The sequence below is a fragment of the Dermacentor albipictus genome, chromosome 7, assembly GCF_038994185.2.
Source record: "Dermacentor albipictus isolate Rhodes 1998 colony chromosome 7, USDA_Dalb.pri_finalv2, whole genome shotgun sequence".
Taxonomy (NCBI): Eukaryota; Metazoa; Arthropoda; class Arachnida; order Ixodida; family Ixodidae; genus Dermacentor; species Dermacentor albipictus.
In genome coordinates this window covers 35,038,512-35,061,753 of record NC_091827.1, presented here as the reverse complement: position 1 = coordinate 35,061,753, position 23,242 = coordinate 35,038,512, and the positions used below count along the sequence as shown (strand labels likewise).

The 23,242-nt window shown below is 44.3% G+C and overlaps 1 protein-coding gene across 1 annotated transcript in view; it reads left to right on the top strand.

The window, feature by feature from the left end:
- The window catches only part of LOC139047799 (solute carrier family 25 member 32), a 30,085-nt gene extending 7,367 nt beyond the window's left edge, over positions 1-22,718 (top strand). Inside the window, exons 2-7 of the mRNA XM_070521886.1 lie at positions 2,446-2,599; positions 6,007-6,095; positions 8,392-8,558; positions 13,533-13,646; positions 16,558-16,703; positions 19,477-22,718. Coding sequence (XP_070377987.1) covers positions 2,446-2,599; positions 6,007-6,095; positions 8,392-8,558; positions 13,533-13,646; positions 16,558-16,703; positions 19,477-19,600 — 794 coding nt within the window. The 3' untranslated portion in view covers positions 19,601-22,718. The remainder of the gene's footprint in view (positions 1-2,445; positions 2,600-6,006; positions 6,096-8,391; positions 8,559-13,532; positions 13,647-16,557; positions 16,704-19,476) is intronic.
- The last annotated feature ends 524 nt before the right edge of the window (positions 22,719-23,242 follow it).

The window sequence follows — 23,242 nt, the reverse complement described above, 5'->3', positions numbered from 1 at the left end:
CGCACCCGCGCTTAGCTCGCGCTGCGCGCGAAATGTCTCTTGTTTCCGACGGCGCCTCTTCGAATGACTGGAAATTATTGTGTTGTTAACTGTCACAACATCAATGTAAACACGAAAGGGTTAATGCCACCAGTGAAATTCTGCCGATGCACACTTCCAAAAATATTGCCGGAAAGAACCCGCACGATAAAAAGAAATAGCCTCCCGCAAAAAAAAAAGAAAAAAATGCAGGGTATGCGAAGCTTCAGAAAAGATTGTGCTGGTAGTATTGGGTATGCTTGCGGCGCGTTTTCTGCATCTTTAGAGAAGATCGAAATATTTATGAAGTTTCCAAATGTGTGGCTGCTGTTAATTATTATTATTTGAAAAGCGTCGTGAATGGACGTCAACTATACAATGGCGCAGTTGATCTCTGGTCACATCGATGCCTGGCGAGCGTGATGGCTCACAAAGGATATGCGTGATAACGCGTGAGCACTGTAAGCACAGAAATCATTCTGTGGCTCTGCAAGTAATAATAGTGAGGCGGTCACATGTGCATGCACGTACCTTTTACGATCACGCTGTTCGTTATAATTAGAACCAGTCCACTAACCTGCCTCCGTGGGTACCTGTATGCTCTCCACCAGAAGAAGGAAATCCCATGGGCGGGTAGAATTAGATCGAATGTGGTTTATTTTATGCCGCATGTTTGAAGACTCGTTGATATTTCGCCGACAAACGTTGATGCCTCTATTCAACAAAGTTAGCTGTGGCTATAGCTTGAATGAACTCGAGGTCGGTTCTACGCTGGTATTTGCAAGCGTAGAAATGTTCAGCAAGGGAGCAGTTCGTCACTCAAATCCGAACAAAGTCGTGCTCAGGATATTGGCGAAATGTCCAGCACGAATGACCTAAGGATGTCCGCAGGAGGATAAGAAATGGATGTTAAAGTTAGTCCGATAATGATATCCACTGGATGTCCCCAGGACGACTGCTGTAGGACTTGGACGTCGGGATCTTATCCGGACGTCCGAGGGAGTTTCAATGCCCATTGGGATATATATATATCTTGACATAGGATATAGGCAATCTTGGCATAGGATATAGTTTGATATGTTTGGCATTACAAGGTCAATGTGGCCATCTCAGTGATCTGTGCTTCCTCACAAATGCACTTGAGCCAAAGGCCTTGAGTGTAGATATCTTTATTTTAATAATACTTCAAAGCCTGCTGACAGGCAGAACAGTGCGTGCTGCTTGTCTGGCTCGTATAATTGGGTTCATGGCGCAGAGCTCGTCCTTCGAGCAGAGGTCCCCTTTGACACGGTTACTGTTAACAAGGGGCATTTCTCAACTTGGCTGATTAGATAGGGTTCAAGATGCACAGCTGAAATACTGTGTGCCTCTTTATGACATCCTTGCCATCGGCGTACAGAGAATGTCACAGAAGAAAATTTGCATCTGGCAAGCAGGGGTTTTCTTCGTAGCAATATTCAGGCTGGTTTTAACAGTGCATTGCTTGGCTTGGCTGATAACATGGAGCCCAGTGTGTACGGCTGACATACCATGGCTGATTCTGATATCCTTACCATTGACATACCAAGAATAGCACAAAGTAGGCTACATACAACACACCACTCTCCTGCTGGTTTTTCCATCTTGCAACTCAACAGGGTGTTCTGTTTGCTTATCTTGGCTGATAAGATGGGAGTCTATATGCACAGCTAATCCCTGCAGTTCATACTGAGAATATCACTTTGTGAGCAAGGGTTTCGTTTGTGGCTGTTTTCAAGTTGCTTTTTGAGATGGGCAACAGCAAACCAGAAACAACATAAATATCTGCGGTGTTAAAATGTTTGCCACTTGAATGCTCACAACAGTCGACACTGTTTTTCATTGATTGTGCTAAATGTTAAACAGCACAAACAGAACCCGTCCTGTTGTTTTAACTTGTCTGCCGTAAGCGTATGGTGTTTGCCACGTACAGTTTCATCATGAAAGGAAATGCCTGGCTTGCACAAAATAATCACTTGCTTCTTTTTTTTTTCTAGTTCTTTTTTGTTGTGAAAAAAAGCAATGCTTGAATCTGTCCAATACAAATGGCCTAGCAGTGCATGTGGGGTCGACATGTTCCGCCGTTTCTGCAGTTGATTGTTGTTTAAGTACCAATATTTTTTCCTGCTTCATATTGGTGCACCCTTTATGGCCACTGAAGTTATGATGCTCGAAAGATAAAATTCATTCAGGCATTGACATTTTTTGTTTCCGTGCATTCATTGTCCTTGCCTTGCTGCAGTACCATGCGTGTTGCATCAACTGCCGTTAACAGCAGAGGTCTAGTTCTTTTTCGTTCTCCCTACGCTCTTGCCATCTGTGCAGCACTGTATACTTTATTGTTGCAACTTTCAAGGGACAGTGCACCTCGTTTTTATTTTATCTGCCATCCCTATGCCCCTTTTGCAGTTAATGACGGGCAGCTGAAGAGCCGGCCGCAGTATGGGGGCATCTTCAACGCCATCTCGACAATCATCAGGGAGGAAGGAATTCGGGGTCTCTACCGTGGTGTCGCACCCAACTGCTGGGGTGCTGGTACTTCGTGGGGCCTCTACTTTCTCTTGTACGTGCTAGCCCGCTGTATATGGGTGCCTATGTCATTGTTACATTTCACTTTGCCGTTCGCGCCTTGCCTTCTGTCGCGATTAAAGATGCTGTGCATGGTTCATCTTCAATACAAATGAATCAATTAGCACATCACTGGAGGTACCACGGGGACATGCAGCACTGTGTCCTTGTGGTCACCTCCCTTGATTTATTTGCCATTTGATTCCTGTTTGATTTGTCCACCATGACAAGTGCAGTCAGCCACAAAAGTTAATGGGATGCAGGGATTTGCACTGTGTAGTAGTTATTTGCACTTTAACACTGTATTAGAAAATGCCATGCCTTAAAAGGAGTACCAACATCACATGTTTGACTGCATGTTTTTTTTTATTAAATGAAAATCCTGCAACTCTAAACCGTGCAATATATACTAGCAAGCCGCGCAATGTTCTAAATAATTTACTATAATAGCTTTTCTGTGAGCCAGTTTCGGTTTTCTTTCTTAGGTGACACAGAAAATGGTCACATGGGAGCAGGACATCACAAAATTCTTGCCACTCGGTCTGGCTTGCTCAGTGGTCGGAACTGAATGAGACAACGAAAAAATGAACCTCCTATCTAATACAAGCTCTTCAACTCCCATATATTTACAAGTTTTCAGCACCAAAACTTAGACTGTAACGATCTTTAAAGAAAGTTGTTTTGGCCCAAGACCGAACAACCTCTTTTAAAAGGAAGAAAGGAAGTTGGGTTGGTCGTTTAATGTGTGGGACAGATATCCAATGGTGTATAAGAGTTAGTGAATGGACGCCATGGGTGAAAGGAACCCATATTTGAGGACTGCAGACAACTGGACATTGTGATGAGTTTAGGAAATTTGCAGACAGGGGCAGTTGGAGATCTCTGGGAAAGGCCTTCGTCCTGCAGTGGACAATAAATGTGCTGCTGCATGGGACAACCTTGTGCACCGTTCTCATTGATAACACCCTGGACACTCTACACCTTTTGACTACAGTTCCGCTTTGTCCTCTAACGCTTTAACATTGTTGTATTGTTACCCGGTGTGTTAGCTCAGTGGCCATTGTTCGCTGCCGGGCATGAGGTTGCAGATTTGATCCTGCAGCAGCCACATTTAGATGAGGTCGGAATGTGAAATTGCCCGTGTACCATGCATTGGGTAGATGTTAAGAAACCCCCAGGTGGTCGGAATTAATCCAGACTCCCTCACTATGGCTTGCCTCATGATCAGATCGCGATCTTGGCTTCTACCTCAGTTTCCTAATTGTTGTGCTGTTATGAATGCACATGCTGTGGAAGCCTGTGAAACTTGAAAGTGTGACACTAAGTAGTATTTGGTCTTTCGGCAGGTACTTTCATCACTCTGTAGTAATGATCACTGTTCTGGTGGGCTTTGTGGTTGACCAGTGCCTCAGCGTTGGTAACGCTTGCATGCACATAATGGCATTGCATGCTGAGCTGTACGTTATGTAAAGGAAGTGCAACGCACAGTAATGGATTATTGTTGCGGCACAGAAAAACTCGCTCGATCTATAAATCGTTTGAATGTATATGTTGTGGACCTACACAGCTTAGCTGTAAAGTCTGTCAATGCCTTTAGCAGCATGTCGTCAAAAGCCCTGCTGCAGCACGGTGAAGCGAGGCTTGCTGTAAACAATACCTGACACCTTGTGCGCTCAACCGTGGTATTTGCCAGTTGTTTACAGCTGAGGCACTGTTGCATGTGATGCGTTATTATTGTGCGATGTCTCTTTCACCCATCATGGGGGTTTGTGTCCTGTGGATTGCAGTGACGTGTTGTTTTTCACCTGCAATGCATCCAGCTGGGCTCATTAGCTTGTCCTTTTTTTTTTTCTTATGTGCTTATTGAAATGGGGTTCAATGCAACACAAGCACTCGTGAAAAGTTTAACGTAACATTCATGATGATTTCTCTTTTAAACTGCTGTGCATGAATTTTGAGTTACGAGTCTTTTTTTTTTCCCATTGTCAGCCACTTTTTTTCTGCTGTATCTTTCTACTAATGTTTGCCTTCCTCTTTAAACACAGTTATCTCAGAGCTCTGGCCTGTGACCCTGCCAGCATGCCTTATAGTTAATTTGAGCTCAATGTTTTGTACCCGCTGCATACGTGGATTACATTGTATGGCCATTCAAATCTCGGGAGTGTTTATTGAAATCTTGAGGCTGATAGCGAATGATCTGCATCTGCTGCGTAAATGAAGAGTTAATATAGTGCAACGCTTCGGACTTTGGTTCCATTACTATTCTCCCATTTCTTGTTCTAGTCCCAGTCAGCATTTTATGTCTTAAGTTGCATGCATTAAATTTGCAGTGTTTCACACTGCGCCCTTGTCTGACTGTTATGCATGGTCAAATATGGTTAGTTTGATTTCGGGCGAAGTGCCGTGGCTAATGCAATTTGCTGCCAAGTGTAAGGTCTTGGGTTTGGTTCCTGCACACACTGGCTGCATTGCAGTAGCGACAAAATTGACAAAAGTTCGTGTACAGAATTTTTTTTTAACGTACAACCGCATGGCGTTGTAACCTGGAGCCCTTGCTGTGGTATTCCACATAGTGTAGGTGTAACTTTGGTTATCTGTGGGTTTTCTTTCCTAGATGGCTATAAGACGTCTATGGGTGACGAAAAAATGGCACCCTGATAGGCTTGGCGCTTCATGTTCATTCTGGCTCATAAAATGACAGTGGGAAAATGAAAGCAAGCAAACTTAAATGGAGACAGTGGAGAGAAAGATATTCTGAGCCTTATTGTAAATTGCCCTTCTGCGAATACTACTGAAAAACTACTGTTGCCATGAGAGCTCTCATGCCACTCTCATGCCAAGAGTGACTTGATAATCCAGAAAACATGCCGAAACAAGATGAGCTGTTGTTTCACTTTGGGTGTTCTGGCACCTGCTTGCCGTGACATCATAGATACTTGTGGTGTCCACTGTGGCCTTGTTCATCTACCGGTAAAAGGTGGACCATATTACTGTGCTCTAAGAGATCCAAATACTGAGCTTCGAAAGTTTCAAGAACTTTGCTGCACCACAATGGCCTGAATACAAAAGAAAGAGGGTACCTTCAAATCTGTGGCGCTACAAAGTGGGGCTTTTATCTCTTACCATTATAGTAATGTGCCTATTACCACAAGATTAACTAAAATAATTTTGAAAGGCTACTTCATCAGTCTAGAACTGGTCTAGTGTTCATCTTAAGTATCATTTTAAGTGTCGCGCTGAGGCTTCGTTTGAAGGTGTTTGGGATGTGTTGGCTTCTTCACAACAACATTACAAAGACACTCAATAATATTTTAAATTTTTTTATTTTTTTTTTTTTTTAATTTTTTTGCTGGGTCTTCTTGCTGATCGTAAATGATTATCATTGCCATCTGTCCTGCGCAGCTACAATTCCATCAAGACATGGATGCTGGACGGATGCCCCGACAAGCAGCTTGGTCCTGGCAAGCACATGATGGCAGCTGCAGAGTCCGGTGAGTCAGTGTCTTGTTGTGTGGACTAGACACTATAAGCTAGACTTTATGCATAGTTCAGTTAGCATGCTATCGCATCTTCGCAGTCATCAGAGATGATTTCTGCATCGTTTTTGTTGAAACCTCCATGCATGTTGCACTTGAGGTCACCCGACTGGATATGCGTCGCCTGTCATGTCGAGAAATGGGCTATGGAAAGATCTAGTACGTTGAACTTGTAACTGTGCAGCAATCTGGTCGATGCTGTGAGAATGCCGCTGGCAACGCTGATGACTTTTTTTTTTTTTTTTTAGACAAGCTTCATTGTGTTTCTAAGCTCAAGTGTACTTAAAACAGAATCTTGTTTACACTGTGCTGCAGTGTCACTCACTTCTTGACGTTCTTTGTTATCTCTTTGTTCTTTTCTGTGCACAGAGAACAGTTGTACTTTGTGAGGCTTTAAGCTAGGGAAACTGGCATTGCGTGTTGCATAGGAAATCTGCTGGGTTGACACAGGCATTTCACGGGTTGCCACGGGCATTGTGAAATACGTGAGGTCAGTGACTGAAATAAACTTGGGTGCCTAGCATGTACAGTCAGCTTCCGTGATAAAGATGACAAGGTTGCTTTCACAAGGGAAACTGTAATACAGCTGATACGGTTTTAGCACCTTTTTTTCTAAATAAGGTAACTGTTGGAGTCTTGCTAGTGTTGGGTTAAAGCTTCCTATTGGTGGTTAAAAAAAAGTTTCAAAAGACCAGCCGGGATGTGCTTCCCGTCTCCGGGGGCTTTGTGGTTGTTTGTCCAGCTTTCGTTCATGCACTTGCGCAATCCTTGCACCATCTTTTTCTTTCTATATTTTTTATATTTTTTTACTATGGCAATTACAGCTGTCCATTGTGTCAGGCTATCTCTCGCATCCAGAAACTTGTTTCTATGCCTGTCCCAACTTTTCCGTGATGCGCACTCGTCGAGTACTAACACTTGTGCCGCACTTGGCAGATGTTGTACATATCTCGTCTGACCTCTGTGCTGTTGAATTTGTGCACGACACGACATGTGCTGTCAACTTTGTACGGGGCTCGAGTGGCATAGTATCTCGTGCTCAAAGCGCTACCTTTTTTTTCCCCCTTTTTTTTTTCTTCCTCTGTGTTTCACACTTATCTCCCTGTAGTACCCCACATTGCTTATCATCGCAGGCTGGCATCCTATCCAAATCTAATCTTCAGTGGCAGAAACCTTGAGCTGCTTTGGACTGAAGACAGCGAGCTCCACATTGCGCTTTGATAGCTCGAAAGCCCAGACGTCATTGGGCTTGTCACCACATTGACGTGTGTAACTTGAGACTTGAATTGTTTTTCCAAGCCTGTTGGCAGAAGAGTCCTTATGTTTCTGCCAAAGGCATCAGAAAGCTTTTTGACTAAATTCACATTATTTGGAAAAAGTGAGTTTTCCTAAAGTCGATCTTGTATGCCTTTTGAGCGTGTGTGCGCGATTCTTCATTATTATCATCCTCCCTATTTAGTCTATGATGGAACTGTGTGTGTACAAAGGAATCATGACATCCTTTTCAAACACAAATTGGTCTTAACAGAAAGCTAATTTGGTTCTGTAGCCTTTCGTGTACGTCACAATAATTAGTGCTTATTCGTATCTGTACATTCATGGCATGATGTACCTTGTACGTATTCACATTGCCGGGACTGTTGAATGTTGAATAATACAACGCAAACGTACAATAAAAAGGTAATACGTATTTCGTACAAAAAGACTCCTGATAAAGGCTTGTCAAACGTGAGTTTCGCAAGTTCGGCAAGCTGTTCTCGTTTGCAGAAGCATCCAGTGAGGAGCAGTACATGTATTGTGAGCATGGTAATTTTTGACATAGAAAAGGAGAGAAATGCAACAGCCCTGATTGTAATGCCAGCCTTTCTCTTTCCTCAGAAGTCTGTTTGTTGCGGCTGGGCAGAAGTATGCTGCGTGTTTGCGCACGAATTGTGCGCTTTGGCCCCTGTCGAAACCTCTTCACTCTGGTCTTAATTTTCACATTGGTGGCACCCCGCTGCAGAATCTAGAGATCAGGGAATCGCTTATCAAGTTGTAGCTCTGCATCAAAGAATGTCAGGTGGTCGAAATTAGTCCGTAACAGTTCACTGTGGTGTCTCATAGCCCAACTGGTATTGCTTTGGAATGGTAAACATTGTCATTCGATCAATCTGCCTTTCTTCTTTAACAATTAGACTTGCTTAGCACACTCTCATTTCAAGTTTTCTTTTTTCCATCTGGATAAGATGGGTGGCAATTATGTGCATTGCAGGGCTGCTTACTCTAGTCATCACGAACCCCATCACCATGGTGAAGACACGCATGTGCCTCCAGTACGCCGACCACCACATGGACTTGCCGGCCACGCGCCGCTACTCGGGCATGCTGGACGCATTTCAGAAGGTCTACAAGTATGAAGGGGTCACCGGCCTCTACAGGGTAAGGAGCGTAATGGCCCCCTGGTGCACTGTTCTTCAAACCGTTCTTTGCTGACGACCCAGCGTCCCGGAGAGTCTACGATGGTCTGCGGGGACTGCTGTAGGGCGGGTTATTGGATGATCATTGTCTTTAGGCAGATGGAAATATATGGAGAGGCACTAGTAATGAAATTAGTGTGAATTTCTTCGTATTGAACAGGTAGCATCGAAAACTATTGAGTGCTTGCCTGACATCGCAACTAGTCCATGAATGCCTTATTCATGATTAACTTTTGACCATGATCATTGGGTAACATGAGTATCAGCATTTCAGCAGTGAGGAAGGGAACCACAGATTGAGCTTCAATGTTCCTACTAAAATGGTACATTTAGGTCTCTAAGGGCAAAAGTTGCCCATTGCTGCTGTTCAAGCCAGGAGAGGGGGAAAATCTAGTCCCTGCCGTAGCTGCTAGTAGTGTGTGGGCTTGAACAAGGGCCTGGCAGCATACTAAGAAGGCACACACACTAACAAGCTGCTTCAGTCTCTGCCACTGGACATGTGGTTTGATATGCTTGATATGCACACTAACTGAAACTTTTGTGTCATTGGCGTAACGTTAAAGGCCACTGCTGCTGATCATTGCCACAGCTTCACATTTATTATCATTAAATGCTTACAAAGATAAACCACTAGTTATGTCTTCGCTTGCAAGTGCGGTAGACTTCCATTAATTTGACTCCCGGTTCGATCTCCACTAAAGCTCTTGGTCAGTGCCAGTGTGTTTCTGTAGGCTCAAACTTTGGTTATTTCGGCCTTAAAATGGGCCTTTGCCCATTTTGCCCATGAACTTGACCAGCTTGGGGATCCCTTCAGTGGCAGCATGTCTCCACGAAGCTTAGGGGACGACAGCGGATGCATTGAATACACATCACGTCCTGTTGAAAACACCTATTTTCCACCTGCCCTAGGAAAATTTTCAATGGTTGCTCTCAATATCTGATTACATTATTTATTCAAGTCTAACGTACCCTCCCACCCCCCACTTGTAGGTAGGGTTGAAAATTAGCTGTAGATACGAGACCTAAACTGCCTTCGTGCCACCTTTATGCCTTGCTGCATACACAGCAGTATTGCAGTGACATTAACTTAGAAGCTGGCCAGCATTATTCAGCACATGTTAGATATATGTCAATTTTTCTTGTAAGAAAAACATTTTTGGTGTGCATTAAATTTTTACTTCGTCTAGGAGCTTTAATGTCATTTCTATGTTAGTTTTCTGCATTGGACACATAGAAAGCGGGCACACGTTTGATTCGGGGATGTGTTAGAATCTGACAAATACTGCCACATAAATCGATGGTATGTTCTGGCATTTTTTCTGCATCTTGTTTAATTTGACCTGCCTGGTAATTTAATCAATTTTATCAGTCCCATCAGGGTCGCTGTCTGTATATGTGAAAGCATTTTGAAATTTTCTAACCATGCCCTGCCCTACTCATTGCTGAACTGGTCCGTTGGCTTTGAAAGTCCTTCTTTAGAGTGGCAGTCTTAATTCTAATAAATTTGTACGAAACTCTATAAATTAGAGCCATTTGCTACTGCTTTTCTTTGATAAGACCAAGTCAAGTTAGTGATAAAGCCAAGACTGATATTCCTGTGGGAAGCAAGACTAAAGCACAAGTTGCCTGACAAGTTCCTCGTCTTCCAGCAAAAGGTACAGCCTGCAGAAGCATTACAGTCATGAATAATTTCAACAGCGAGTTCCAAGGACGGAACTAGAAAAGCATATCATGAACAATGTCAACACAGTTTCAAGGATGGAATTATAAAAACATAACGTAGACAGAAAAATACAAATTGAGCTGTTGAGAAATATGTAATACAAAAAGAACAAATATCTCAGTACTGTTAGTACTTCAACATTTTCATTGAACTAGACCTTGATACAATTGTCTGACATGACGGCAAAAATAGCATCCAGGTTTACTTAAATACTATTGCAGCTTAACTAAGGTTATAGTCTGTGTATATGTTAAAGGGACCCTGAAACGATTTTAATGATATTGTACAAACGTACTGAGTTGTTGGAGTAGGTCCTTCTGATCATTGATGCCTCTAAGTGCTCTGCGTAAAACATGTAACTTATTGTAAGGTTTTAAAAATGCACATAGCTGCTGATTGAAGCACACTGCTCGGCGGAATTTTCAGCCACTCTTACCCATATGACGTAAATCACCCAATGGCTTCTTATACAGTGAAACCTCGTTAAACCGTAGTCGGCCGGAGCTCGGAAAAAGTACGTACTAAACGGTAGTACTGTTTAAGCGAAATAGCATGAGATCGCCCACTTACCTGTCGAAAACGGAACTCAGAGAGAGTACGATGAAAGGGGAAAAAAACATGCAGTATTTATTCACTTCGCGGGACGTAAGTGTTATTTTCGTTTGATGTCGCGGCGGCCTAGCACGACGACAGCGGCCTCAAACTTGCTGAAGCTGCGTGCCAGCTTCTCAGCCAGCCCCCCTCCTCTCGGCAAACACTCGCACGGCAGATTCCTCGTTGGCGTTACGTATTCTCCGTGCACGCGCGCAGTAGTGCTGCATAAGTCCCGGGGCGCCTTTTTCATTGCCGGGTGCCGGAGTTCGGAAAACTTTTCGTTTGGAATAGTTACGTTATCGCGCCCCTGTTCTTGCGACGATCGCATTCATGAGGCTGACGTAACGCGCAGCTTCTGCCACTGTCGGGCCTGAATAGCCCGTGCCGTCGCTTTCCGCGTCGTCCTCATCACTGTCGCTAGTTTAAACTTCGGCAACAACAGCGGCAACGATGGCGAAAAGTCGAACCTCGTAGCCGACATCTCTTCGCGGTCGCAGCAGCGCTGCCGAGCAACTTCGCATTCCAAATGCCACACACTGTAGTCAACAGCAGATCCATGTCGCGGGCCAGCGCCGACTTCATGTCACGTTCGGTAGCACGGACGATGTCTAATTTTTCTTCTATGCTGAGCACCCGGCGTCTTTTTTATCCTAGCTTCGGCATGACGCGAGTCCACGCTTGCACGACGCCGCAACGCTCTCTGGCACGGCGTCCATGCGGCGTCGGAATGATGTTGATGTTGATGCGGCTTCACGTGCAAACGCACAGGGCGCTTGGAGGCCGTTGTACCGATCTCCGAGGCTTGTTGTTCTGCCGGGCCGCTCGATGGAGACGACGCACCGCCGTGTTTGCGCGACGAAAAGTGGAAATGCTACGTTTTAACCGATGCGTAAGCAATAAGCTGGTACGGTTTATGCGGATACAAAATACATTATGTTCAATGGCCGCTGAGTCGGGGAATTGACTTTACTACTTTTAAACCGAAACTACTGTTTAAGCGGGTACGGTTTAACGAGGTTTTACTGTATGACCAATTGATGTCAGTAAGGCGAGCTATCTGATTGGATGCCCAGGGCGCGTCATAGATAATTTTTCCACCTTTATGGTGAACAAATGATGTTCGTAATAGTTGGCATGTTAATTTGTTTCTATAAAAAGAAATTAACAGAAAGAGAATGCACAAGAACAATTTCTCACTGCACTTGAGCACTTCCGGCGCACAGCAAGCATCATGTGCTTGTGTTTCAACGTGCTCAATTTTGACGAGAGCTCCGTGGTCAGAGTCGGTCTTAATCTTTCAGTGAGCACTATGATTCGACTTTGTTACATTGTGGACTCGAAACATAGCGACTGACAATATGTCAAGCTGTGACATCATGTCCCCCTTTAGGCAGCAGACGATCAGTTGGCTGCAGCGCATGAGACTGCTGCTATCCGATTGTTGACAGAATTTACACATTAGTGGCCGTCACTTTACACCGGAAGATTACTAACGCAATAGCGTTTCGTCAGTCCAGTATTAGGGTAAACGCAGGCGCAAGGCTCTAGGGCCTGGTCGTTTAACGGTGTCGTTTAAAGGGATGAGCAGAAGCGCAAATATGAATGGTCTGCATGGTGCAGCCACCTGGTGGCACAGAGCTCAACCACACACAGTAGCAGTAACGAAATGTATTCGTCTTTGCTGTTCGATACATCTTTCGCAAGAGTGTAATTGTTGGCATGTTGTTTTTGTAAATTTTTAAAATGTTTTACACTTGGTTAGAGCAATATTAGCTCTTTGTTTGGCTGATTAAGCTCTGCGCCAACAGGTGGCTGGACCGTGGAGACCGATCAGGCAGCTCACGTACGTCTACACTAAAGTTCCTTCATCATCTTCAGTTTATGCCTCAGCTGTTTCATCAAAACGGCCAGCTTGCCTGTGGTTACCAGAATACCAGACATGTTCGGCGCTGCGACAGAATGCTCGCGACACATGCTGCTTCAATAGCTCTCGCTTGGGGTCTACTGCCAAGCAGCTGGCGGAGAGTTTGGGAAGGTTTCGCGCACTCGCTCCTAGAGAACCGAAAGTCTACAATGTGACGTGTCATCATGACGCAGAGCCAATGAAGGCGGAGCTTAGCCCCGACCATTCGGCAAACGAGTTGAGGAGAAAATGCATGACTCTGGAGGAGGGTAACTCGTAACCGTCCATAGCTCTCTTAATATGATACGTTTCACACAAATTGTGGTGCGAACGATTAACTTTAGCTGTACCCTACGCGTCTACAAAATTTGTCCGAACCATTTCAGGGGCCCTTTAACTTACCAGCGTGGTTATTGACAGAGGACTTCGAGAACGCAGAACAAGCTCAAGATTCCTCTCTGCTGTTGTTTGTACTCTTTATGATTGTTTTCATGTCAGACAGACTAGCATGTCATCATATCCACTTTGAATAGTTGTTAGAAAGTGGGGAAAGTTGATATTGACATATGAATTCATACTGTAAGCGCAACATTTGGTTCATGAGCCTTTATTAATAACTGCACAATTTTGTAGTGGAGACCTCGCATTCTATAGTTGTAGTGCACACCCTACAAAGCCATCGCCAAAGAGTGCTGCTTCTGTTTTTCCTCGTGCAGGGCTTTGTTCCGGGCATGTTCAATGTATCCCATGGAGCACTGCAGTTCATGGTGTACGAGGAGATGAAGAAGGCGTACTGCAGTCGTTTCAACGTGTCGCCACAGGCCAAACTGGTATGTAGCGCATACTTGCCAACTTCCCCAAATTTCCCTAAGGTTTACCACTTTGGCCTCACTCTACGAGTTCACAAGTGTTCAAGTTTTACCAGAAGTTCTATGCATAAAAAGGCTTTGCGCATCAATCTCCAACCATATGTTTGGATGTCGTATTATGAAAGGACACTGTATAGGCACCTGCTTCGAGCAAGTTTATTCAGACACGTTCCTGAAGCAGGTGAAATTGACAATGGCAAAGTCGCTGGGTAGATCACTGCATTCTAAAAACATTACGTTGCTTCTCAGTTTATGCCGTCATAACTTTGCTCCTGTGTGTGTGCTGCGTATAAATATAAATCATCCTTAATAATGTGTGTACTTATCCTTTAAATGGTGTGGACTCAACGCCAACATTAAAAAAAGATGTGTGTATTCCCCAATGTCTGTTTATTTGCGATTAGATGATGTTCAGTGCTTTGAATACAGCGAACATGTGCAGTTGAACCACTTACAGTAGTATTCAAGTTCCATGAAAATTCCATTGTTATAACTGATAACCGTTATAACCTGGTCGCATGGAAAAAAGATAGACATAGGGGAATGGCAGAGCTGAGGTGAGAAAACTGTAATGGCGGGAAGGCCAATGCCACTCCCCACCTCCTTCCTCTCTCTGGCTGCTGATTGTGTTCTCTCGTTTAACTGTAACTCTGCTTCCTGTGTGCTCCAATCGTGTGTAACAAGCTGCAGCTGTCTGCGTTCAAGAACGGTAATACTGCCATAACAATTGAAAAATGGGCTCAAGGGTGGCAAGCGATATGCGAGCTCCACTGAGGAATCGCTTTGGTGGCCTCAAAAGGGTTCTTCTAAAAAATGTGAGGAGGTTGCCGCGGCAGCCTGTCAGCTTGAGAAATCTAGAAGAAACACTGGGTTGCGATCTGCACAAGCATGTCACCACCCATGCCACCTGCTGGTTTGCATGAGAAAACCCCATGTACGTCGGCCTTGCTTGCTTTTTTGCGAAGCTAGCCGTCATTCTTCTCCAAGGCATCCAGTTGCTCCACTTAGTGCAGCAGAAGGTTCCTCGCGAAAATGAAGTTCAAGAGGGACTGAATCGTCTGCCAGGCTTCCTGTGAGGACAATGTTAAGACAATATTAAGGCAGCCTGCCCTACCATGTTGTCGCTGCCGTTGTCGTCGTCGCTATCCGATAGAAGCATGTTCACAACGATCTTCTCACCAGTTAGAAGCACTTAATTTTCATAGCAGTGCGCTTTCGTTTCATCGACATCTTGCATTGCCGATGACCAACGGGCAGATCAGCCATCTTCTGTTTGAGCAGCGAGTCAAATGAGGCTGAGAAACTATGTGGCCAGAAATTAATTCGACACAGCCAACAAAGGTGAGCGCAAAAAACCAGTTGGCAGAACTGCACAGAATGAGGGGCCAGCGAGCAATTTGGGAGCAGCGTAGTTGGCATAGTCCATTCGTGTTTTGGAGGGTGGCGTGTTATAGAGCTATGGGTACTGCCCATTCATGGAGTGGAAGGGCAATGGGAGAGAAGTGCACGGGGCTTGCGATGTGGAGAAGGCTGGAAAATGAGTGCTCGGTGGCTGTTGGGGTGGCGAGCTATCATGCAGTGGCTCAAATTTCTCTTTTCCTTTTCAAGTATTTCGCATTTCATTACCTTTCGGTATGGGCACCCAGTAGCAAGACTTAATTGTAACCGATGACGCAGCATGGGAGCATTGTAATAAGCAGGTTATTTCACCATAGGAAACGCAAAAGTTGACGATGCAGCAGCTTCTCATTAACCGATATATTGTTAAAATCAGTATCGTTATAAGTGGGTTCGACTGTGTTACATAGAGGAGCTATGTAATAGCAGTTTGGTGAAAGGGGTCATTATCGAAAAATTAAATATAAATGCATGTGTGACAGCATTAAAGAAAGATGTTGCTTGCTACCAAAACCGCACCCAATTGTGTTCAGCTTTCCCACCTTACTACTGCCATTGCTTTCAATTGTCAGTGTTGGAAACATCCGTACACTTATAATTGATCGAACTCGCAGATAAAGTGTCTAAAAATGTTTCACACTAAAAAGTGTAGAAACTTTTGATGAGAAGCTTTGTTTTGTCATAATATAATGGGTACATCTTTTGAATTTGTGGACAAACCTCCCTTTGCAGCAATGAGAATTTGGCCGACTTTGTGGCCACTCCAGTCAAACCGTTGCATGTGTTTTCAACACTGCACAAAAGGGGCAATCTTGTGAACAAACACATCGTGACATACCTATTTCTAAAAAAAATATTAATTTATTTGTAAGGCTAAGATGTGCATTATAGTGTCTCCGCTAGCATCAGATTGCAGGTCACTACAGGAACCATTTTTCCTCAGGTTCTCATCATCGCTTCTTTCAGTGCTCTCATTCCAGGAAAGTTACTGGTCATGTAAAGTCAGTGTACCTACTCGGCTTGAAAATCGCTTTGAGATTTATGAAAATCATGCAAGTTCTTTTTGTAAACTGCATACTGAGAACACTTTGTCATGCTTTTGGTACTTCGTGGCACGAAAAGCATGCGCAAATTTCTTCAGGTGTGCCACTGAAGAAAAGTTGCTGCCATCATATCCAGACTGCTGCAAGATGCAGTTATAAATAGTTGAAGTTGAAGAAGTTGCAGAAAGGTACCGCGACGAATGCAAAGGGAAAACCGGCACACGGTGCTTCTCCATACTGGAAAACTGGGGCTCCCCTACACCTGACTTTGATATTTTTTGCGCATGGGCACATGATTGCTAAAGGTTAACCACGACAGCCAAGCTGTGCTCATGTTTCTTATTGTCAGGTATTGAGCGTGATAGCAGCTGCACTGCAAGAGTCAGGCGACATTGCATTGATCCTTGCTCGCTGGCTTGTCTTGTTTGCAGGGTACGATTGAGTACCTGACGTTTGCTGCACTATCCAAACTGCTCTCTGCGAGCATCACTTACCCATATCAGCTGATGAGGGCCCGCCTCCAGGATCAGCACCAGAATTACCAGGGCCTCAAAGAAGTCGTCGTGCGAACACTTCGGTGAGTCATCCAGTCATTCTCAAGGTGTGTCATTAGCTCCGCAGTTAGGGCTGGGTGTTGATTAAGTATTGTAAGTCAGTTAATTGGCGCCTTTTAATCGATCGATTGGCTTTGTGTGTTTACATGCATATGCTAAAAAAAAAAAAAAAGTCGGTGGTTTGTCACAGTACGTAAACCTTAAAGAAAGAAAAAAGCACACTTGCCTTTATTATTACTTGAACAACACTGCACAAATGGACATTCAAGCATGTCAAAGTCAAACGCTATTGCAGGTTCAGCTGCGGAGGTAAGGCACCTTGTAACATTATCTGGTATTGTAGGGTTGGCTTTCTTAAGGGACGATGCTCTTCGAAACAACTTTTCTTTTATTACTCGTGCTATAGGTTTCAAAAATAAGCCAATCATAGTTTTCTATGCAGATTTCAAATATGTCATTACTTTTTGTGTAGCTGTTATTTTAGTTATGTGATGCACAATGGCAAGATATAGTCATCTTTGTGGGAACTTAAGCACTAAATTTTCACAAAAAGCACCCTGCTGTAGCTTGTTTAGCTCTTTGAGAATAACAAAGTGCTGATATCTAGCCAAACAGTGTGTAAAATTACTGGAACTATGCAAAAAATATTGGAGCATTTCAACTAATTTTTTTCTTGGTTCCCTGAAATACGTCCTTGTACTTCCGCAAATACTGCTGGGAAATACTCCAATGTCAAGTAGGTATCAGCACTGTACATATCTTCAAGACTGTGCGTCAAATTTCATTAGTACATATAAGACAATGGTAAATCTACAAGGTTATTTTCATGGGATTGTGAAAAAAAAAGTTTAAATGTCCATTCTTTTTCATAGTTGCAATGATTATATATGCTGTTCAAATAGATATCGGCATTTACTGGTCTACAATGAACTAAATAAGCTACATCATAAGGCTTTTTGCAAAAATTTGTAACACAATAAAGTGCCCACAATATCGCTACTTTGCCATTGTGTAGGACATAACTCGGTAATTATAGTGGCTACACAGAAAACAATGACACCTTTGCAATCTGCTTGTAATGCTCTATAAGCGGGTGGAAATCTCTAGTGTAAGTTTTTTTCAAGGAGAGTCTCCCCTTAATCATACCAGCCACATAGAAGACATGCTTGCATGACGTTGATGTTGCTGGGATGCACATCACCATCTTTACAAGTGGAATTATGTCCAGTAGAAGGAAGCTCTTCGTTTGCCACCACTGCATGAGGTCCAAGTGGTCGTCAGTTACGGACATCAAGCGATGTGACAACCAAGGGAAATGGCTGCCCCACTGCTAGCATTCGCCTGATTTTGGTTATGTGAACCTAACGTATTACTCGCCATTAAAGCTCTACTTGATTAATCCGAAGGTTAGTGGACCAATTGCCCAGCCCTACAAATCTGTGCTGTGCTAAAGCATCAAAACTGACAGCTGGGCTAGTTGGCAAGAATCTGTTATTTGAAAGAACAGCATGAAAGACGTAGACAAAGACCTGGGAAATGATAACACGAGCACTGAAGAAATGGTACATGGTCGATAAAGTCGACAGGGAAGTGCAGTGGGCCGTATGACTTGTATCGCTTGGTCGTTGATTGCTGCCTGGGTCATTGTATCCCCATGTTCCCTAAGACTGAAATCAAATATCGGTATATGTGTTCTAGTCAAGGCGAGAAATCATGAGAGCACTTTTCATGTCTGCTGAGGGTTCTGTGTCAACCAAGCATTCACCAAATTGCTGGGAGAAGTGCCCTACCTCCGGAAAGCTGGTCAGCTTTGCCCTTGTCGCTTGTTTGCACTCAATGCCACTTCTTGTTGGATGTACTTGTTTATTGTTCTCGCTGATTTATAGATTTGCTTTTCTTTTGTGTTGCAGTTTTCTGTTTACTTATTCCTGTTGGTTTCATAATAAACCAATAGAAATCAGTGCTTGTGTCGTCTACTAAGTTTTGGCTTTCCTTTGACACTGTTTTTCTTCAATAGCCATGCTAAAGGTGTATCGGCACGACATTCTTGACTTGTCCTCTGTTTGTTTGTTGAGCTGCCTAAGGCACAGTCACATCAGCCGGCCAAACCCCTTGGTCAAACTGATAATACATTATTCAGCGCATATGAATAGCAGACTGTGTACAATAGTGTTCAAACCTTTCTCAAAGCAACTTGGACTCATAGTCGGCACACAGCAAATTTCTGGAAGCAGTTTGCTTTGGAATCGCCAGTCAATCCTTGTGCTCAGTGTCAAATCGCTGTGCGGCTTTGCTGCAATACGTATTTTGCCTCGAGATTAGGCTTTGTTGTTACGCATTGGCGCCTAGCAGCGTAGCTGCTTTCGACAGAAAAATGCACGCTGCGCTGTTATAATGAATGCAAGTATAATGAGTTGTCGGATGTAAAGAAGTAAATGAGATGTTCATCGCTGATATTACTGTGTAACGGATATATCAGTATAACGAATACTGAATATACATTGAAAACATTTTCAAGTCGGATTTCTCTTCATTATAACGTGGTTCTGCTTACAACTTGCGTCCACCTCGCCCTACCCCCATTCTTCATTTTCACACACACACACACACACACACACACACACACACACACACACACACACACACACACACACACACACACACACACACAAAGTGTGTGCTACATGTTTCTTTAATTTTGGTGTGGGTCATGCGTGCGAAAATGCGTTATTTCCACTGCCATTTTCCATATTTCACGATCACACTGACCGCCACTCATGTTTAATGTGCTCACAGGTACGAGGGCCTACGAGGTTTCTACAAGGGCGTCACGGCCTACTTCCTCCACGTTACTCCAAACATCTGCATCGTGTTTCTCATGTACGAGAAGCTGGCTCCCCTGCCCGAGCAGCGCTCCTAGTGTGCCCAGACCGATGACTAACTGGCGGGAGAGGGCATCGCCATCTGCGGTTCGCTCGAGCCCGGCAGGGTTGCCAACACCATGGACGAGGCCCGCTGAAGACGTGTGCGGGGCTGGCATCGACAGCTCTACCCTGCTGCGTCCATGCTTGCATGGACTGTGTTAGGACGTGTGGCTCTTCGGTCCTGTCGGATGCAGAACTGCTGGTGTGGTTCGAGGGTTGTTTTCGTGCACATGTGGTCGGGCATGCTGTAATGGTTGGCTTTCAGTTCTTTTTTGAGCCGTTGGCATTTCAGTGTGGGGAATGTGCTTTTAGCATTGCCTGCAAACAATGGCAGTTGTCCATTTGACATTGGTAAAGGTGGCATACATTCCGATGTGATTGCTGATGGCACAGAGGTTTTATGCAGAAAAAGCAATGGCTGTGCCGGATCTCCGTATGATATTGCGAATGCTAGGGTCCAAACAGAAAAGGAGGCAGATGCCTTGATGGCGAGTACTATGCATTGCTTCCGACAGGACCGAAGAGCCCTTATTTAGGCTGGTGGCAAGGTTGCATTGGCCAGTATTTATTCAATTTCTCTCATCGCCTTTGGCGAAGCTGCCTGTGTCTTCTCGACGCATCTCCTTTTTGTTACTGTTGACTGCTTCTCATCTGAAGCTTTGTTACAGGCCTACGCTGTTGCGCATGCGCTTAATGTTGAACACTTTCTTGTTCCAGTCATCCTCTTTTGATGTAGTTCGTTTGCTAACAACACTAGCTGTTCAAAACTAAATTCTTGTTTTCATCTCCCTCCGCTTTCATCTGCCACTCTGTGCCCCTCCTCTAACCATCATCTTTCCTCTCATGCCTGCATCACTGAAGCATAATTGTAAAAGCTGGATTCGGATGACGGGACAAGGTCTGCCCGTGCACCGTGTTATGACATGGTTATTCATCTGCGTCACATCTTGACATGCCTTAATTCTTCACATACGGGCAATATGCCTTTGTAACTGCAATAGCATGCAGTGCATTACCAGAACAAATGCCTGAGCACAGAAAGACTGCACAGGTGTTCAATCTGCACTAACAGCTCCAGTTGCCATACGTAGTTTCGAAGTGTATCAAGCCTGCGTAGGGCTGTGCCGCCGATGAAAGGAGGCGTGGCTTATGTCGTACTTTACAGTGGCATGAAGCCGTCAGCGGTCGTTGCCCATGGAACTTCTCGCCCTGGAAAGCCCTAGACAGTAACGACAGGAGTTTGCCTCCCTCTTTGGCACTTCCGCGTAGTGGGGATGCAACTGGAGGCCAGCTGAACACCAAGAAGCCAACGGAGGTCATGTGTCCAGTGACTTCGTTTCTTTTGACAGAAGCCGTACATGTCATCATGCCCGTCAATTCGTAAATCTAAATCTTTCCCGTCATTTAAATCCAGCTTAATTATTCGCATCTCTGAAGGCATTCTTCATGCGCTTCCCTTCTTGATCTCACATACAGCACTGCAGTAGATGGAACAAAAGGTGTGGAGGCAATCTCTTGTCATTATGTGCCACTGAACAGTTTGTATGCTGTAGCCTTTACGATGTCCTTTCACTGCACTGTTTGTGCTAACCATGACGAGTCTTGGCAACCTGTACTTGAGGCTGGGCTTGCTGTGAAAAACAATGGGCTCTGGCTAGTATGTGCATGTATTAATGTTAGCACTTTAATGGCATGCCGGGGCCGAGAAACAAATAGCAACACTGGGTGTGATATCTCGTGACAGCTTCTTGTGAACCAGGGTTCTCCTGTGGCATCTTATTGCACAACACTGATTTGGTATGAATGTCTGATTGTGTGATGCTTAATTGGCACGACAGTGTCTTTATACTGGGAAGAGTCCCATTGTTGCAAAATCCTTCACAAAGGCAAAAAGCTGTTATAAAAGAAAGCCTACATGAAGCGAGATGTACACAACACAATTGCTGGCCTAAAAACTGAATGAAAGTTTAAGTGAACTTCCCCAGGGGTACCACAATGCACATCTGCGAGCATAGAAGCAACTCCATGATCACATTGTTAAAGCGCGTAGCACAATCTCCAATAACTCCCATCTGTTAGTCCAGCAATTGTTGTCTACTTTTTTCTCTTGCATATACAATTTTCTTTTTCACTATTTTTTTTCTTTCCTTACTTTCCTTGGTTCATTGTCTACCAGCTTGCTTGGCCTTGTTAAAGTCTATGCAGGATCTGATGAAAGGCCCATGCCATTTGGTTGAAAATGATGCCGCAAGATGTTGCATATTAGTGCTGCTGTTAACAGATACATCCTGGCATTCCGCTGAAATGTTAACTGAAACATGTATATGCCAGCTAGAACTCTATATATATATATATATATATATATATATATATATATATATATATATTACCATGTTCCTAGGTTGTTGCGATGACATCGCCTTGTTATTTATTGTTCGCCTCTTCTCACCGTCATCGTCCATAACCACCATGTTTGTTTTTCTCCTCCACATGTCGTAGGGTGGGGTGTTTTTAGCGTGCACATCATCTGAGCCTCGGGTTGACATGCACGCTGTACGAGAGTTGATCTGGGTGCCTCGGGAGATGTCTCTGAACTGAGTGTACAGACAGTTTCTGGAAAGCTGAAGTGCGTTGCTTGCATTTTTTTTAACAAGACTGTGATAAACTCTTTTCCGGAATGGTTCACGGGTCTGTTCTGGAAATGACGAAACCAAAGTTCTGCTAAGAGAAAGAAAGAAAACTGAAGATTTTAACCTGTTTGTGTGTGTGTGTGTGTCAGGCCAACTTCCGAGGCTCTGAAGCTGTGGTTGTCTCGCGCACGATTCACCTTTGCAGCTCTTGTCGTCGTTTCGAAAAGCGACGAGAAGCGAGGACATGGTGTGTCATGGCTGGTCCTCGCAATCCACTGCTGCTACGCGAGTTGTGATGTCTGTACAGGGCCGCAGGCAGCATCGTTAGTGTCAAAGGCTGTGCAACTTAGTGAAGCATCCCCATGGAGCAATGTGTACTACATGACAAACGCCAGATTATGATTGTGTATTTTTGTTTGTCATTGCTCTCATGTCATGTAACTACATCCATTATGTATAAAAGAACTATGGTTATCGAGCAAAACTGTGTCTTGCTGGTTGTTTGTTGATACAGAAGCATCAAATTGCCGGTTGAATGAAACAAGCTGGCATTCGTAGCAGCAAAACGGCACCTAAATTGACATTGGCTGCGATGCCAAGTCACCTGTGCACCTCGATGGAGAAGAGCGGGTGAAAGGCTACACCTGCTGCCGCACTGGCAGCCCAGGTGTTGCATAAGGGGAGAGGGCATCTCCACAACGCCATGTCACTCTCTTTCAGAAGCCTGCATTACAGTGAAACCTCGTTAAACCGTAGTCGGCCGGAGCTCGGAAAAAGTACGTACTAAACGGTAGTACTGTTTAAGCGAAATAGCATGAGATCGCCCACTTACCTGTCGAAAACGGAACTCAGAGAGAGTACGATGAAAGGGGAAAAAAACATGCAGTATTTATTCACTTCGCGGGACGTAAGTGTTATTTTCGTTTGATGTCGCGGCGGCCTAGCACGACGACAGCGGCCTCAAACTTGCTGAAGCTGCGTGCCAGCTTCTCAGCCAGCCCCCCTCCT